General features: G+C 35.2%; 1 protein-coding gene across 1 annotated transcript in view; it reads left to right on the top strand.

Moving 5' to 3' along the window:
- The window catches only part of cdh13.S (cadherin 13 S homeolog), a 524,164-nt gene that overhangs the window by 317,374 nt on the left and 188,939 nt on the right, over positions 1-17,851 (top strand). Inside the window, exon 6 of the mRNA XM_018260586.2 lies at positions 13,744-13,888. Within this exon, the coding sequence (XP_018116075.2) occupies positions 13,744-13,888 (145 nt within the window). The remainder of the gene's footprint in view (positions 1-13,743; positions 13,889-17,851) is intronic.

Genomic DNA, 17,851 nt, shown 5'->3' with positions numbered 1-17,851 from the left:
CTGAAAAAGTCAAGTTTTTTGTTGATTCATTTTTTCCATGATTTTTTATTGATAAATAAGGGTGAATCGTGGATTCTAGTTTGGTCGGACTCTTTTTATTTAAAAAATCCAAAAAAATTTGGATTTTGATAAATAAACCCCTTACTGTTGGTATGTCGTAAGTGTTGGAGTATGAAGAGGCATAGATCTGCACAACTTTGAGCACCATACATTAGTTCAGTCAAAGCTGTGCTCTGCATCGTGTACAGTTTTTTTTACAGTATCATGAGGGATCTACATCTATCTTGAGAAGGTAGAGAGCACATGCAAATAAGTCCAACGTCTGCCTGGGTGCCAGATAGTAGTTCAGCAAGCACATCCACAAAAATTACTCCGTGCTTGCAGGACTTGCTTAAAAAGTGTATAAAAAAATCCTTTTTATTTGCAAAATCATTTGTCATGTATAAATATGACAATTATTTACCATATAACCCAAACTAAGGTTATGCTATTTAACCTTTAATATAATTTGTCAAAGCATAGAGGGATAAAAAAATGTTTATAATCTATTAATAAGAACCACATTTACAAATAAAAACCTGTGCTTTTCATCTATAACTAAAAGTTGGCTTTTGTCTGCTTTCACAAAGTGGTAAAACCAGTTTTCAACCAGGTATCAACACCCTAATGTGTTGTCAAAAAGTGAAAGAATGAATAATTTTTTTTTTACACTCAAGTATATAATTATCCCTTCTGTCCCCATGTGAAACAAATATGCTAATTAATAAAATATGCGGACACTTCATTTCTTTTCTGGCATCTACCAAGGTTTTCCTTATTGATGCATTAAATGAAAGGTTTGACAGCAGAATTAATATACATCTTAAATTACCATTACTAGAGGTCATTTAATTAAAATGAACTAACCCTGGAAAAGTCATATCTACAGAACAGTTAGAAGACTGTAATGGCCTTTGTCAAATTATGAAAACATTGTAAAATGAAAAAGCTGTCAAATAAATGGTATGCAAAGACACCTACTAATTATTTTGCAACATAGCAAATTAGTTTCTGTGATTGTTTGATGTAGAACAGATCCGCTGCCATGCAGCTATGGTGTCTGCTCAGAACAGTTTGACCTCCTGTACTCCAGAATTTGATAGATTGGATCTTTCATAATCAATCTGCTATTAGCCATCTAAAATAGTTTCATCAATAAATTTAACAAAGCTTGTTTAAAAATAAAATAAAATGTCTCCTGGCTAGAATGTCTTAACAAAATCTAGTGCATTTAACTGTACTGATTTTTTTCATCAAAATTCTTGAGTTTGCTATTAAAATAAAAATTAAATTTCTTCCAAGTAAGATAGAATAGACAATTGTTTCATATGAATTAAATTACTTTTACACAACACTTGGTTCTGCTTCATTTCACCTACATAGTATAAGAAAAGAAGGAAAACTTCCAGATCCTTCTGAGAACCCATTTGTTTACCCACATCGCATTACAATTTATCCCCATTTCATAACCTAGGTCCCTATTTATGAAGTGACAAACTGTGTATTTCTTAAATACATTTTATTGGTTTCTGTCAATTTTTCTATCACCTATTAATAACACAGAACTTTATGACATTCTGGTAAAGTCAGAAAAATGTCAGTTGCCAAAGTGGATATTTTGTCAAATGATTAATATGTAATTGAAATTAATTTTTTGCAGTGGTCATTCAATTACATTGACCACATTCTCGATGGGTAGCAAAATAATTTTGTCTTTTTTTGTCTTTTTTTGTCACTGTTTCAAACAGGAGTTCTGTTCAATAATATTATCAATCTTCAAAGATTTTTTTCAAAATTGTCACTTTATAAAACTCCTTTAAATCAGATGCTCTGAAATCAGTTCTGCATTTTTTTTATCATGACAAATTAGTTGAGTTATGAGTGAGCTGTGAAGAGCAGAGTTGCATATGACAGGAAAAATAAATATGCGTGGGGTTAATGTTCAGAAGGTATTTATAGACACATAGCAGAGGACCTTTTTACCCATAAAGTGGATCACCGTACCAGAGGCCACCCCTTTAGACTAGAACAGGGCTGTCCAACTGGCGGCCTGCAGGCCAAATGCGGCCCGCAACCCCCCCTTCTGTGGCTCCCCCAGATGCTGTGTCTGTTTACCATATGTAAAATTTAAAAGGTATCATTACAGAGATTAACTGGCCCCTGCATTGTTTAAACCTCAAATTCAGACTCTTACCTCCTGTATTGTTCACACCTGTTATTCCCCTGTATTGTTCACACTTGTGATACCTCTATTGTTTATATCCTAAAGCCCTGTACTGTTCACACCTGAGATCCAGACTGAAACTGCCCACATTGTTCACACCTTGTTCAAATTACTAATGGGGCACCAGCACTGTGTCCCTGTATGTGGTACATATTAGACTGAGAGCGTTACTTGTCTCCTGCTCTGTTCTGCCTTCCCTCCCTGCAGGGCTGGAACTAGGGGCAGGCAGAGTAGGCACCCGCCTAGGGCGCAATCATGGGGGGGGCACACTTTTAAGGGGAATTTCCTTTCTTTCTTTTTTAAACCCTGATTTGCTTGGCCTTTAATAGTTTTTAAACTTTATAAACCCCCTGTTCCAGACAGAATCACTCCCCTGGTACATATTTGTGGGCAATATCTTAGCTGCTACTTGCACAGGTAAACAAATGATATGATGGATATTTGGCTGCTGCTGGCACAAGTACATATATGGAGGCAATAGTGTGTATTTTTTGGCTGATGCTGGCACAGGTACAGATTGGGGGCAATATAAGGGATTGGCTGCTGCTGGCTCAGGTACATGGGGCAATATGGTGGCTGCTGGCACAGGTACACAAATGTTTGAGGGCAATATGATGAATTTTTGGCTACTGCTGGAACAGATACAAATTTGGGCAATATGATGGATTCTTTTGGCTGCCGCTGGCATAGGTACAGATTGGGGGTAAAATATGATGGCTGTTTTGTCTTATGCTGGCACAGGTACAGATTAGGGCCTGGGGGCAATCTGAGGGATTGACTGCCATTGGCATGGGTGCAAATGGAGGCAATATGATAGGTGCTGGCACAGGTACAGGGGGCTATATGACTGGTAAAGTGGGAAATAGTAATGCAGGACTGGGTGGGGGGGCACTGATTGAAGCCCTTGCCTAGGGTGCAAAAATACCTTGGCCCGGCCCTGCCTCCCTGTGTGTGCCATTTTCTGCTTACCCAGTGCTGCTTGTGTGTGCCATTCTCTGCTTGCCCAGTGCTGCTTGGGTGTGCCATTCTCTGCTTGTCCAGTGCTGCTTGTGTGTGCCATTCTCTGCTTGCCCAGTGCTGCTTGTGTGTGCCATTCTCTGCTTGCCCAGTGCTGCTTGTGTGTGCCATTCTCTGCTTGCCCAGTGCTGCTTCTGTGTGCCATTCTCTGCTTGCCAAGTGCTGGTTGTGTGTGGCATTCTATGCTTGCCCTGTGCTACCTGTGGGGAGGATGAGGCATATGGATTTAAGGGTATGTTTTTAACATGACTTCAATTTTTCACATATGAGTGATGAGGGATTTCCCTGCAGTGAGCACCAACCATTTGGTTACTTGGTGTGCTGCCACCGTTAATGTGGATATGATCTTAAAAGTTCTTGTGGTAATATGGGTGTGGTTTACAGTGGGTGTGGTTTAAAAGGGTGAGTGGAAGATAAGGAAGCAGAGCTGACCGGCACTCAAATGGATCCACAGGACCAGAGATATTCAGTTAAAAAATATTTTTATTAGTAGAAAAATTAAAAATATTGCTGCTTCTCCATCCACTTTATGCGTTTTGCACCTTTTAGGGTGCTTAGTCGTGGGCTCCTTTGAGCCAAACCAAAGATTTCCAGGGAAGAGATAAAGGGTTTGGTGATATAAACAATGCACATAACTATTGTAGCCTTTAAAGTGGCTGATTTGTGTTAACAATTGTCATTCCACCTCTAATTGCAAAGATAATTACTATTCCTCCCACAGTCACAGTAACCAAGTTAAAAATCAAAAACTACATAATAAAATGTAAAATTGCCAAGTAAAAAAATACAAGTAGGGTCAGGCTGGGCAGCAATTGTAGAAAAATTTATATCAAAAAATGATATAAGTCCCAAAGCTTTCTTCAAGTAAAAAATATTAATTTATTGAAGTACATTTTAAAAGAATTATAGCTGGTACATACTACCCCCCATATCCCACCCTACGCGTTTCGCACCCTCCGGCGCTTAGCCTTTTTGGGAATAAATATCATTCCCAAAAAGGCTCCCACCTTAAGGGACATGTTGTCACCTAGCTTGTTCAAAACGGAATCTAAGAAACAAGATTTGGGACCGCTGGTATCTGTGGGTAGCGACAAATGTGGTAGTCGCAGATGTGTTACCTGTACATATATGAAAGTGTCTAAAAAATTCAAGTCCACAGTAATAGGAAGGGAGTTTGAAATTAAGGGATATATTAACTGCAACACTGCATTTGTGGTTTATTTGATCACCTGTCTGAAGTGCTGCAAGCAATATGTCGGGTGTACTGGTAGGAAACTGAAGGAGAGAGCGAGGGAACATTTGAGTCAGATTAGGAACCCCAAAATGGTAGAGAAGAGTAATGTCACTAAACATTTTGCGTTATGCAGTGGGCGGGATGTAAATCAATTCTCCATACAGGGAATAGAGAGAGTGAGATTAGGAATGAGGGGGGGGGATCATCAGAAATTATTACATAAGAGAGAAGTGTACTGGATTTTTCATTTGGGAACGCGGTTGCCATTGGGATTAAATCATGAATTTGACGTGACATGTTATATCTAAATATGTATAATGAAAAAGAATACACTTGTTTATGAGATTTACTATGAAAACGGTTATAATGGAGATAATATATACATGTGATATAAGGCTGACAAGAATGGAATTTGTGCAAGGCTAGATATTAACTAACTTATATGAAAAATACTGTTAAAAATAACATTGTGTAATAACCAATTATATAAACTGTGAAGTTAAAGAAAGTTTTGTACGCAATGTGAGATATAAATTGTTATATTACTGAGCTGGTACATACATCCTTCAAGAAACATTATGGGTTAAAGAGTATTAAGCAGGGATAATTGCCTGTGACCCATGATTGGTTTTAAACAAGAAAGGGGTGGGACTACTTGGGTTTAAATTCTGTGAAGACCCCCTACTGATAGACACACCTATGACTAAGCGCCGGAGGGTGCGAAACGCGTAAGGTGGGATATGGGGGGTAGTATGTACCAGCTATAATTCTTTTAAAATGTACTTCAATAAATTAATATTTTTTACTTGAAGAAAGCTTTGGGACTTATATCATTTTTTGATATAAATTTTTCTATAGTTGATGGCCCTTTTGAACTGGGGCGAGTCCCGTGGGCTTGGTTTGATAATAATATGGACTCCCGACTTTGTATAGAATTGTGGGCAGCAATTGTGAATAAATATAGTAAACCTTTATTGCCAAACAAAGGATGATCTTGCAATGACACCATGTTTCACCATGCAACAAAGTAAGTACTCAAAAACCCCTTTTTAGGACAACATGAGGATTGCTGTGGAATGACTTTTCATGAGCTTATAATTACTTTTATAAAGGTACTTCTTATTCTGTTTTCAAATGTGCCTTGTTCATAGCAAGTGCTTTCCCTTTCACAAGATTCTCTTTATCTCCGCTCTCTCCTGATATGCAATGCTTGTTTTCAGGTCAACTGGCCATTCATCTTGTGCTTATACTTGTTAGGGTAAAATTAGAAAAAACTGGTAAACGTTTACTTATGTAATGAAATATAAATGGCTCCTGGTCTTTTTTTGCACAATTGTGAGTAAATTGTTTTAACAACAGTGATTCAGATCTGTGTGGGGTGTGCGCATTGTAGTGCCTATTTATTCTTCTCCTTACTAGCAAGGAAGGTTATGGTTTAGGAGCAATTGTATTTTGTTCTTTTTATGAGTATAAATAGAATTACCATGGGTCATGACCTACATCTAAAGTTGGAGGGATTCTTGCAAATATTTAATATTTGCATCTCCCCTGCAAACTGAAACTTAGGAATACAGTTACTAAAATTTTAACTGGGAAATCCCTAAACTCTAACTTCTAATGGTTAGGAATATTTTCCATGAATTGAAAGTGCAGATACTGTACATGGATCAGATCATTGAATTGTGTTCAGCTGCATTGAACAGTCAAAAACAATTGCATTCTATGGAGCATGGTTCTATTCTATTAGAGCTCAGGGTTCTAACACCCCTACAAATCATGAATTCCCGATGAAAATTGTAATTCTTGATTTAGGGGCTTTGATATCATTTCACAAATCAAACATTTTAATTTCTTACTCAACAACAAAAAAAAATCTATATTTATTAAGTGTAAAAAACACAAAAAATATTCAGATATTCGCATACATAAGTAGACATTTTTGAGTTTAGTTGAAGTTGAAAAAGCCTCTAAAAATTGACAAATTCAAATTTTGGTAAATTGGCCTCTAAAGATTCAGACTAAACCTTTCCGAACCAGACCGATGTGAACGGATGTATATTTTTATTTTTACTCAGTAGTACACATCATTTTTGCTTAATAAAACTTGAATACGAAACTTTGGCAGCACTGTATTCATTAGCAGAGGTGTGTAGGTGCGCCGACACCTTTACATCCCCTAATGCACAAGTAGCAGGGAGTGGCATATGTTACAAGTCATTACTGGGCCCTGCTTTTACCACCGGCTCTATGGCAAGCAGTAAGGGTAGGGCTCATCTGTGTCTGCATCTCTGCATGGTGCAGAACACAGCCAGACAGGAGGAAGAAGTACTGGCTCTATTAGTATAATGTGGGGGTCTTTGTGAAAATGAATAAAATGATGGGTTTACTGAAAAAATACACAAAATTAATTGGTGCAAAGCCCAATGTAGTGACCAAAATATATTTGAAACATAGTCTAACATTTTTTATTTTTTTTTGATAATTTTGGCATCTTTTAAAAGAACCCATAAGAAAGTATAAAGACCTGGCAGAGAGAACCTCGGTAGAGCTATACATTCATTTCCACAGGCAGAGAAAAGGTAAAAAAACAATATAAGAAAGGGCACAGGGGATTAAAAAACCAACAGAAGATAGAGAAAATGCTTTATGTCAAATGGCAAAGAAATGTTTAAACAACTAGTAAAAAAACTTGAGGCAATAGATATGGTTCATAACAATAGACAGCTACAGAAAATTATAGAATCCTTTATGGCATGGAGAGAAGTAGTGTTAAACAAAACACCACAAGTACAGTAGGTATTGTATTATATCTTATATAATAATTATCCAATAAAATGCAATATAGGTATAATATCTATTATCCTGAGGATTGGAGGCGTTGTGAAGAAAAAATCTCCCCATATCATTAAGAACCATAAACGGGGCTTGTTTAACTTACCATTGAGTAATTTGCATCGAGGATGATGTACAACTGCACAAGGAAAAATTGCTCAGATGGACAAAAAAGTGTGGTCAGTGAAGCAAGGAAACCTTGGAATTACCAATATCCTACAAGTGCTAGTAGTCCCATGGTTCCACTACAAGGATGGCTTGCTCCAAGTCAATTGGATACTAATACTTATGTTATTAAAGGAACAGTAACAGCTAAAAATTAAAGTGTTTTAAAGGAATGACAACATAATGCACTGTTGCCATGTACTTGTAAAACTAGTGTGTTTGCTTTAGAAACACTCGTATAGTTTATATAAACAAGCTCCTGTGTAGCCATGGGGGCAGCCATTCAAGCACAGTAAACACAGCAGATAGATGTAAATTATGATGAATCCCATTGTATACTATAGAGCTAATCTGTTATCTACTGAGCATCCTGTGCCTTTTCTCCTTTTTCAGCTTTGAATGGCTATAGTGGTGTTGCTGAAGCAAACACACCAGTTTTACCAGTGCAGAGCAACAGGACATTAGTATTTTCATTACTTGAAAACACTATTTTTTGTTATTACTGTTCCTTTAATACTGTGTGTACTGGACCACTGTAAGTAATGCCATCTGTAGTCTGATAAATGTTTGGAAAAAACATTTAGGAAGTTATTTATTAAAGTCTGAATGCCACAAACTTGAAAGTTTTACTAAAATCTTAATTTAGTGGAAAATCAACCTCACATTTTTTCAGGATTTTTATTGAACTTTGTCCCCAATCTGATTAAATTGTAATAATTAAAATAATGTCCAATCATGGATTCTAGTTTGGTCAGGCTTTTTTATTTTAAAAACGGATTTTGATAAATAAGGCCCCCCAAGTGTGCCATATTTTGTATTGTGGTGAATCATGAAAAATACACACTGTTTGGGTGAAACATGAAAAAGACGTAATGTTTGAGTGAATCATGAAAAAGTCACACTGTTTGGGTGAATAATAAAAAGACACTGTTTGGGTGGATCACATCCTGCTTTTATGACTGAATTCTGGGGAACAAACCAATGTGGTAATAAAGCATGACCAGTTGTATCTAAAATTATACTTTTTGTTCAATAAGTGAATAGAAAATGCAGACAAGGATTAAATCAATAATTATGTGTACACAATAGAAATGTTTAGTTGTAGTCAATTAAACTTCAGCAGGAATCACAAAGGTAAAAATACAGAGACAAAAGCAAAGAAACATATTATACTAAATAAGCACCCATCAAAACACACCCAACAACAATTATTCCGATTTTTGATTTCTAAAGTTTTGATGAACTGTGCCCAAACTACAGATTAGAAATGTTTGAATATTTATAGCAAATAAAAAGCTTTCTAACAGATAAAGGCACTGGCATAACAAAGTTCTGATAAATAATGGAATTATGTTGTTTTGGTCACAGACTATTATCTCATTTAATCACAATTAACCACAAAGTTCAAGCCATTCTTCAAGTGAGAAAGTGGAATTCGTTTCAGCATTTCAGGCATTTTTATCCTAGAAATTATAAATCTGCTCTTTACCTCAAAAATGGAATACAATAGACAGAGGTCATGCATATTATAAAGCACCCCCAACCCATGAAGTAATCATCACCCTAAAATTAAAGAATAATCTCTAACATATATATCCATCTATGCATTCTAAATATTCTTCTAATGCTACACTTTGCTGTTGACAAGACATGAATCACATTCTTCTCTTTTATGGCGAGAATATTGCAGAAACTATAAAAACTATGAACTAGAAATACATTTACTGTAAATAGATATGAAAAAAATCCTTTGTATCAGAAATAAATGCAGCTTTTTGTTTCTTTATGATGTCTTAAGGGAGTTCTCCAAATACAAGCCTATATAGGATTCTGCTTGCGTTCATGGCTGACTCCCAATGATATAATAAACAAATGGGGTTTGTTCTGTGAAGTCTTGGATATAGCTATAGCCCTTTTGTGATTTGTTTAATATGACAGACATGGGAGTATCCAGCTGTTTTTTGGAACGACTTAGAAGTTTAGAACTTTGCCAGTGTCATAAGCACTTTGTCTATATATTTTCCCGTTACCTGTGATATGTCATTTTTCTAAATTATGAAATACACTATTTAGAATACCAACATATTGCGCAGTGCTGTTATAAAAGAAAGGAAGGCTCCTTTTGTATTTTGATAAATGTTTGAACTATGAATAGCAATGGGCGAATTTATTGTCCAGGCGCAAATTTGCGGTGAATTTGCCCTATTGCTGCCAAAAATAAATTGGCGAAGCGCCCGTGAAAATTTACCCGAAAAAATGTGTCGGCGTCAAAAAAAATGTTGCCGTCAAAAATGGGCACCGGAGTCCAAAAAACACAGTTTTGTGAATTTTTTGCCGTTTCGAGAATTTCACGGGAAATTCGTGAATTTTCCAGCAAAGCGGCACAAATTCGCCCATCACTAACTATGAACAATAAACTTCTACAGCATCTGTATTTGTATCAAAGGTATTTGGGCAACATCAAGTGATATCCCCAAGTCAGAGCTGTAGTCTTCACTACGATACTAAAATTCACACACTATCTTTTTATAGTAGTTGGTTAATTACTATTAAAAAGAGTGATAGCATAATAATGTAATTATTATTATGACTTCCTTTCTAGCAAGTTAAGGAAAAAATGCAATGTTATGACAGTCAAAGAAATTCAGTAGTATATACACAGTACCATTATTATTTAATGGCAAAAAACACAGATCTGTATAAATTTAGGCATGTTTATTAAAGTGGCTTTGTGGAAATGTTTACCCCATACTGGCATTTCTGTAATAACTAACATAAATGGCTTGTTGCACCCTACAGAGTAACCCTATTCTATAGATACTTTTACCATACAGCATTTTTTAAATATACAAAGCTGACACATTTTAGCTAAAGAGTTTTGCAAATATTGAGAGGCACATTTATCAAAGGTCGAATTTCAAATTCATGTGAGTTTTTAAAACTCCCTTAAATTCGACTTGGGGAAATTTATTCATAAAATAAAATTTTTTAGAATTTAGATGACCCAAAACTTGAATAGAATTCGAATCTAATTTGAGCAAACTCGATTCAAGTTTTTTCTCTGATATAAACTTGAATGTTAGGAAGGTTGCAAACATCTCCAAATTAATGCCTGGACCTCTCCCATTGATTTAAACAGTAATGTGGCAGGTTTTAGGTGGCGAATAGTAGAATTCCAGTTCTTAAATTTTTTTAAAAAACTCAAATCGAGTTTGGATAATTCCCTAGTCGAATTTGAGAGTTTTGACCATAAAAATAAATCGAAAATTCAAATTCAGATTTCCAATTTGACCCTTAATAAATCTGCCCCTGAAAGTTCTGTATTGTAATGCAAGCAGAGCAGATTGTGTACAGGCTGGGACCTCTTTGTGAGGCCATACGGATGGTTATATAAATGTATATACTATGGGGCAAATTTACTTAAGGCCGAATATCGAGGGTTAATTAACCCTCGATATTCGACTGTCGAAGTTAAATCCTTCGACTTCAAATATCGAAGTCAAAGGATTTAGCGCTATTTGTTAATTGTTCAATCGAACGATTAAATCCTTTGAATCGTTCGATTCAAAGGATTTTAATCCAACGATCAAACGATTTTTCTTCGAACAAAAAAAAAGCTACCAAAGCCTATGGGGACCTTCCCCATAGGCTAACATTGACTTCGGTAGCTTTTAGGTGGCGAAATAGGCAGTCAAAGTTTTTTCTTAAAGAGATAATACTTCGACTATCGAATGGTCGAATAGTTGAACGATTTTAGTTAGAATCAAAGGTCGAAAGTAGCCCATTCGATGGTCGAAGTAGCCAAAAAATGTTTTTTTCCTCTATTCCTTCACTCAAGCTAAGTAAATGGGCCCCTATGTGTATTAAAGGACCTGTAAACCCTATATTATTGTTCCATGTATACATTGGGCACATCTCCTTTACCCACATGGCATTTTTACTGCATATATCCCCTCTGTTTGGCAGCAATATCACATCTTCCTATAAAAAAAAGTAGCTTTCACCCAATGGCCATTTTCCCTCTGATACATTATCATTGAATTTACATCTGCAAACAGCAACCAGTAATGCCATCTCTTCATTGGTGGCTAGACTGAAGTGGGCATGTTTTGTAAACTGAGGTGAGAAGGCTGGCTAAGTTAACTTTAGCTTGAAACTGGAGCTTGCTCAATACCCAACAGTCAAAGGAACTGCCCAGGAGGGGGCTGAGTGAATTAGAGGAGGAATCCTAAGGCATTATGTTGATGCTGCAGACTTACTATTTACTACAACAGAGTGGCAGGATTTCAAAGAGATTGTTTATTTTTTGTGGGGTGTTTGTGTTCTTTAAGGTATTAAATTTGATTTCACTGCATTTTAACATGAAGGTTTTCATATTTTGTTGAAATTCATCTTCCTGGATTCAATAGTAGATGAAGGCTGTCAGAGCATTAATAGCTGTTGGGCCATTAAAAGCGGCTGTCAATAGATTTTAAAATTTGCAGTGCTATAACATATGGAGTTTCTGGTCTTGCCTGCACAATTTTTTACATATTGTCTGCTAACAAAATTTGTTGTGGATATAAAACTTAATAGGTGAATCTGGGTGAACACTAGAGAAAGAAGACCATAGGAGTAGACTAATAAGGGCCTATTTAGCATGCCAAGTGAAAACAATGGACAACAAAATACACCTCACCAGCCATCACTGTGTAAGTGGTCTATTTATTTCATTGATCCCATACTTCTGTGTAAAAATCTGGTGCAAGACGCAGCAGTTTGAAAATGCTATGGGAAAATATCCATCATGGTTTTTTTCAGTATTTTTTTAAATGGAACTTATTTAAGCTACTTTGAATCATGGGGTGTAAAAAACCCACACATTTACAAATTTGCTATTTATTTTACAAAGCTTTTTACAATATTTTTAGGTTTCTTTCTTTTTTACACAGTATCATAATTAGGCCCCTAAATATCTCTACTTGATGACAGTCTAGACATGTACATACTGGCAGGTTTAGATTAGCAAATATAAAGAAACTTTTTGTGCCTTTATAACCTTGTGCATTTTGGAGAAACTGAAGCAACCACTTGACTGCACATTGCTCAAATAAAACCAACATAAAAAGAACTAGAATAATTAAAAACAGGTACTTCTAAGATAAAATCATGTTTTGGTTTGTTGTACTACTGATCTAATTGCAAATGCATGCTGGGCACTTATTTGGTGAAATGTCTTTTGGAGTTTTCATTAATTTCCGCATCAGGATTGACACTGTAACCATTAGCCTCTTATATAGATTACTGATAAAGTATTTTAAAGTATGTGAGATCCAGAGGCCAGCATTCCTTTCTTTATTCCCTAATGATCACATCACAATTGAGCTTTTTTCTCCGTGTTTCCATTAAAATTCCTAACTTTTAAAGTTTAACTTTAAATTAACCTAGAATAAATTCCAGAGAGCATGTTATTTCTGTTAAAACACCCCTTATTTTGGGGCATTTCATACGTTATCTAATTTGTTTGTCATGCTATCATTGGATATTTTTTTACCATCTTTGTGAATTTATTGCATTCCGAATTGTTGATAATTACTTGGTAAAAATGTTTTACTAACTCCCACTGTAAATTAAGTTTGGTTTGTTAGCATTAAAACATTCAAGTACTTGAAACGTAATATTTTAAATATCCACAGTCCAATGATACCTGCAAGGGGAATTCTGTAATGTTACTGGAATCAGTGGAGCTGATTTAAAAACACTGGGCAAATTTGCACATGGGCAGTAACCCATTTTTTTCAGCCAGCTGCTGGTTGAACAATGAAAGCAAACATTTGATTGGTTGCCATGGGTTACTGCCCAGGTGAAAATTTGCCCAATGTTTATAAATGAGCCCCAATATGTTTAATGGATCATAATAAATAAAATCATAATAGGCAAAAGCTGGATTTCATTATAATTCTTTTATCAGTGATAAATGTATTATTTGGTTCAAAGATTTTGATGTAAGAAACATTTTATTGCATGGTTCTATTAAATTATGATCTTTTTTTATCCTCTACTTTTACAGAAGAATTATCTTGTATAAATATCATGTAGTTCAGGATCAAAATACTATTTAATCTAAGAAATGTCACTAAAGACATAAATGTAACTGTTTTCTATTTCTATTCTGCAAAAATATGTTTTGTTCATTTTAAGGTATTTCAGAACAGATTTATTTAATACAATTGTAATCTCCTCTCTACAACAGCTTCAAGTTGAAACCACTGATGAGAATGGGAAGAATATTGAGGGCCCTGTTGACCTTGAAATCCTTGTAATTGATCAAAATGATAACAGACCAATCTTTAGAGAGGGACCATATGTTGGTCATGTGCTGGAGGGATCACCAACAGGTGAGAAACTTAAAAAAAAAAAATGAAAATAGATAAAAAATCTAAATGTTGTTTATGCAACTGAATTCCCAATGTTTAATTTATATGGTAAAGCAAATTATTAGTAAAACATTTGTAACATAAATAATTCTGTTATGTATTTTATATTATTGCTTATAGCTTGGAAGGCCATTTTAGGGGGGGGGGCAATTATCTTTTCAACAAGAAATAATGAATATCCTCCCAGAAAATGAAGGAGTGTGGTAACTTAAAATAACAAGATCAGGAGAGTATAAGTGAGATTTATTTAAATAAAATAAGTTGCTAACCTTCACCTGAAAGAGAGGATGAAAAGTTTTGAATACGAAATATACTGCAATGCATTTACATGGTGGTGCATGGCCATTCTTAGATGGTGGAGTGATTTGTCTGGTTAATTCCGACAACAAACAAGAATCCTTCATGCTAATTAGTTTCACCAGCCCCAGAGGTCACGGTCTAACTTCATAGAAGTTCAGCCACACAAGATGACCCGCGAACAGCTACAGGGAAACCAAAATCTTGGGGTTCTGGAGGGGAGTATGGTTGCCAAGCTTAAACATAATAATACTTGCTTATTCTGAGCAGAACTCAGCTGCATGCTATGCCCCCCAATACGCTTTCCTTTGCACAGCATAAATGATTTTCAAGTAAGAAGTGTATTACATGTTATCCAAATGAAGCTCATTTGCATACACCTGTATGCTGTGGTGGAAACACCTTAATAAATGAGCACTAATGGCTACTCAATACTGAAATGTCTGAACTAGCCATGACTAGCCATGAGTTGCCAATTAATAATTAGAAACATTAATTTAAAAAATCATCTAAATAAAAAAATGTACTCTCACTTGTGTCTATTTCACATTTAAATGCCAAAAATTGCAGCTGTAACTGAAATTCCATGGAACTTATGCAAGGATAACTTGTCGGCTAAAATTTGCAGCAGTAACTAATATTCCATGGAACTAATGCAAGGCTAACTTGCCGGCTAAAATTTGCAAACCCCTTCTTGATGTCAAAACATCTCTTGCTGGGTGTTTTGTGTATTTGATTAGTGCAGAATTATTTTCATTTACTTTTAATATAGATTATCAACATATATATTTTATAATAATATATATATATATATATATATATATATATATATATATATATATATATATATATATATATATATATATATATATATATATATATATATATATATATATATATATATAAATATATATAAATAAAACAAGGGAAAGTTGTGCTCACCACTATTTTTTAAAACCATTAGGCGGGGGTGCAATGAGGGTGTGACCACAAAATACAAATAGTCAACTACAAGAGGTCCTCTGCACTGAACCCATTATCAATATATTTAACACAGAGACATTTTGTGAATACTGCTACTAAAAAATGCCTTACCCTTTAAACAACCCAGGGATTGTTTGTCCATATATTGCAATATATTTAAGCTGGCCAACTACGTCAAAGTCATCCCATATCTGGCCAGTCCTACGCTTAATTTTCATCTGATTCATTAAGAATTCAATTGCTTAATTATACATTTTACAAAGGGACTAAGTTTTACCTGCAACTTACTAGCTGCTTTCAAAGTAAAACTCCCAAACTTGGCTGCCCTTTTATTAGACACCAGTGGGATCACCTGACTATAGCTGGGAGGGGTGGGAGCTACAACATGGAGCTGGTCACTGCTCCTGTATAACTATAACAAACAAGGGAAAGTTGTGCTCACCACTATTTTTTAAAAACATTAGGCGGGGGTGCAATGAGGGTGTGACCACAAAATACATATAGTCAACTACAAGAGGTCCTCTGCACTCAACCCATTATCAATATATTTAAGACAGAGACATTTTGTGAATACTGCTACTAAAAAATGCCTTACCCTTTAAACAACACAGGGATTGTTTGTCCATATATTGCAATATATTTAAGCTGGCCAACTACGTCAAAGTCATCCCATATCTGGCCAGTCCTACGCTTAATTTTCATCTGATTCATTAAGAATTCAATTGCTTAATTATACATTTTACAAAGGGACTAAGTTTTACCTGCAACTTACTAGCTGCTTTCAAAGTAAAACTCCCAAACTTGGCTGCCCTTTTATTAGACACCAGTGGGATCACCTGACTATAATATATATATATATATATATATATATATATATATATATATATATATATATATATATATATATATATATATATATATATAAATAAAACTATATATTATTTTTCATAGGCATTTTTGCAAATGTATTTGCAACTATGTGTCACTATGGAAGGCTGTCCTCATTAGGGATGTAGCGAACTGCCGATTTGGTGTTCGCGAACGCCGTTCGCGAACACCGGCAAAAAATGCGAACGTTCGCGGACAGTTCGCGAACTTCGAACACCCGCTAAAATCGTTTGATTCGAACGATCAAAGGATTTTAATCATTCGATCGAAGGATTTTCATTCGAATCGAACGATCGAAGCCATTCGATCGAATGCTTTTCATTCGATCGAATGCTTACGATCGTTCGAACGAATGGAAATCGTTCGATTTTTAGCGGTCGAAGGAATTCGAATGGTCGAATTGTCGAACGATCGAACGCGAACTCAAAATGCGAACGTTCCCAAACGTTCGCGAACATTCGGCGGACGCGAACGGTCGAAGTTCGCGCGAACTAGTTCGCAGCAGAACAGTTCGCTACATCCCTAGTCCTCATTTACTATTCTAATAGATTGTTAAAAATCATTCAAAAGCCACATATTTCAGCAGTCATGTTCATCTACATTCTATTACCTATTCATTTTCATTGCATTTGTGCTTTTTGCTACAAACTAGTGACCACTATTTTTGATAATTACTATAGTGCACTGACATGAATAGGAGTCCCGCAGTGTTACAAACTGGTTATGCCAAAATTAGTTGTTCATAGAATGATATAACCATTGGCTTAAGTCAGGAAGATATTAAAGCTGAACTTCGAATAAACTCACAATTTAAAAAAAAAAAAAAACTCGAATGTTTGCTTATTTATGAAAAAATCTGAATTTAAAATTTATAGACTTGGTTTAAAGACTTAAAAATCTCAAATTTGAGTTTATTCAGAAATTCAAATTAAGGGAGTTATTTATCAAAATCCGAATTTCTCACAATTTTTGGAAAGCCACTCTGACCAAATCCTCACAGAATTTTCCTCTTATTATTGGTAAAACTTCTCTATGAAATTGTAAAAAAATCCAAATCCATTACTTTTTTCGGATTTGATGCCTGAAACCTGCAACTTTTTTGGATTTGATGCCAGAATAAAGCAACTTTTTCGGAAACCCAGCTCAGATCAAGATTTCTTCGGGACATCTGCCATTGACTTCTACATGAATTCGCCAGGCCTGAGTTTTTTTTATTCAGACTTTTAACACCATCGGGGTTCAATAAATCATGGGTTTGTTTTCTACAAAAAATTTTAGTTTCCCCCTTTAAAAGTCCAATCAGAAACATCAGACTTTTAAACTTGAATTTAAAAAATGTGAGTTTTTGTGCAAAAGAATTTGAATCATGGTAAAAATTTAAATGTGAACCTTGATTAATTAGCCCCTTGATAACTGCCATATTTTCACTCCCTTTTTTTATTTGAAAGAAAAGCTATGCAACCCAATTCCTGCGTTGAGTGGGGTGGGTGTATTTTAGGTGCCATTTAGGTGCCAGGACTGTATAATTGTGATACGTTAATTTGTTCTTCACATAATATAATTTAATTGATTTAGGCCATGAAAATCAACTTGATATATTTCTCATGCTTGGTGAAAATTATTTTCTCTGCAACCCTTATTTTTTCTAAAACAGAAGAGGGGAAAGAATAGCAAAGATAAAAGAAAATCCTTAAATGCTAAATATAAGAAAATGTCAATATTTTTCACTGGCAGTAGAGTGAGAAAAAAGGAATC

This window comes from Xenopus laevis, chromosome 4S (genome assembly GCF_017654675.1).
Source record: "Xenopus laevis strain J_2021 chromosome 4S, Xenopus_laevis_v10.1, whole genome shotgun sequence".
Lineage (NCBI taxonomy): Eukaryota > Metazoa > Chordata > Amphibia > Anura > Pipidae > Xenopus > Xenopus laevis.
Note: the sequence above shows the minus strand (reverse complement) of the source record. Positions and strands in the feature narration are given on the sequence as shown.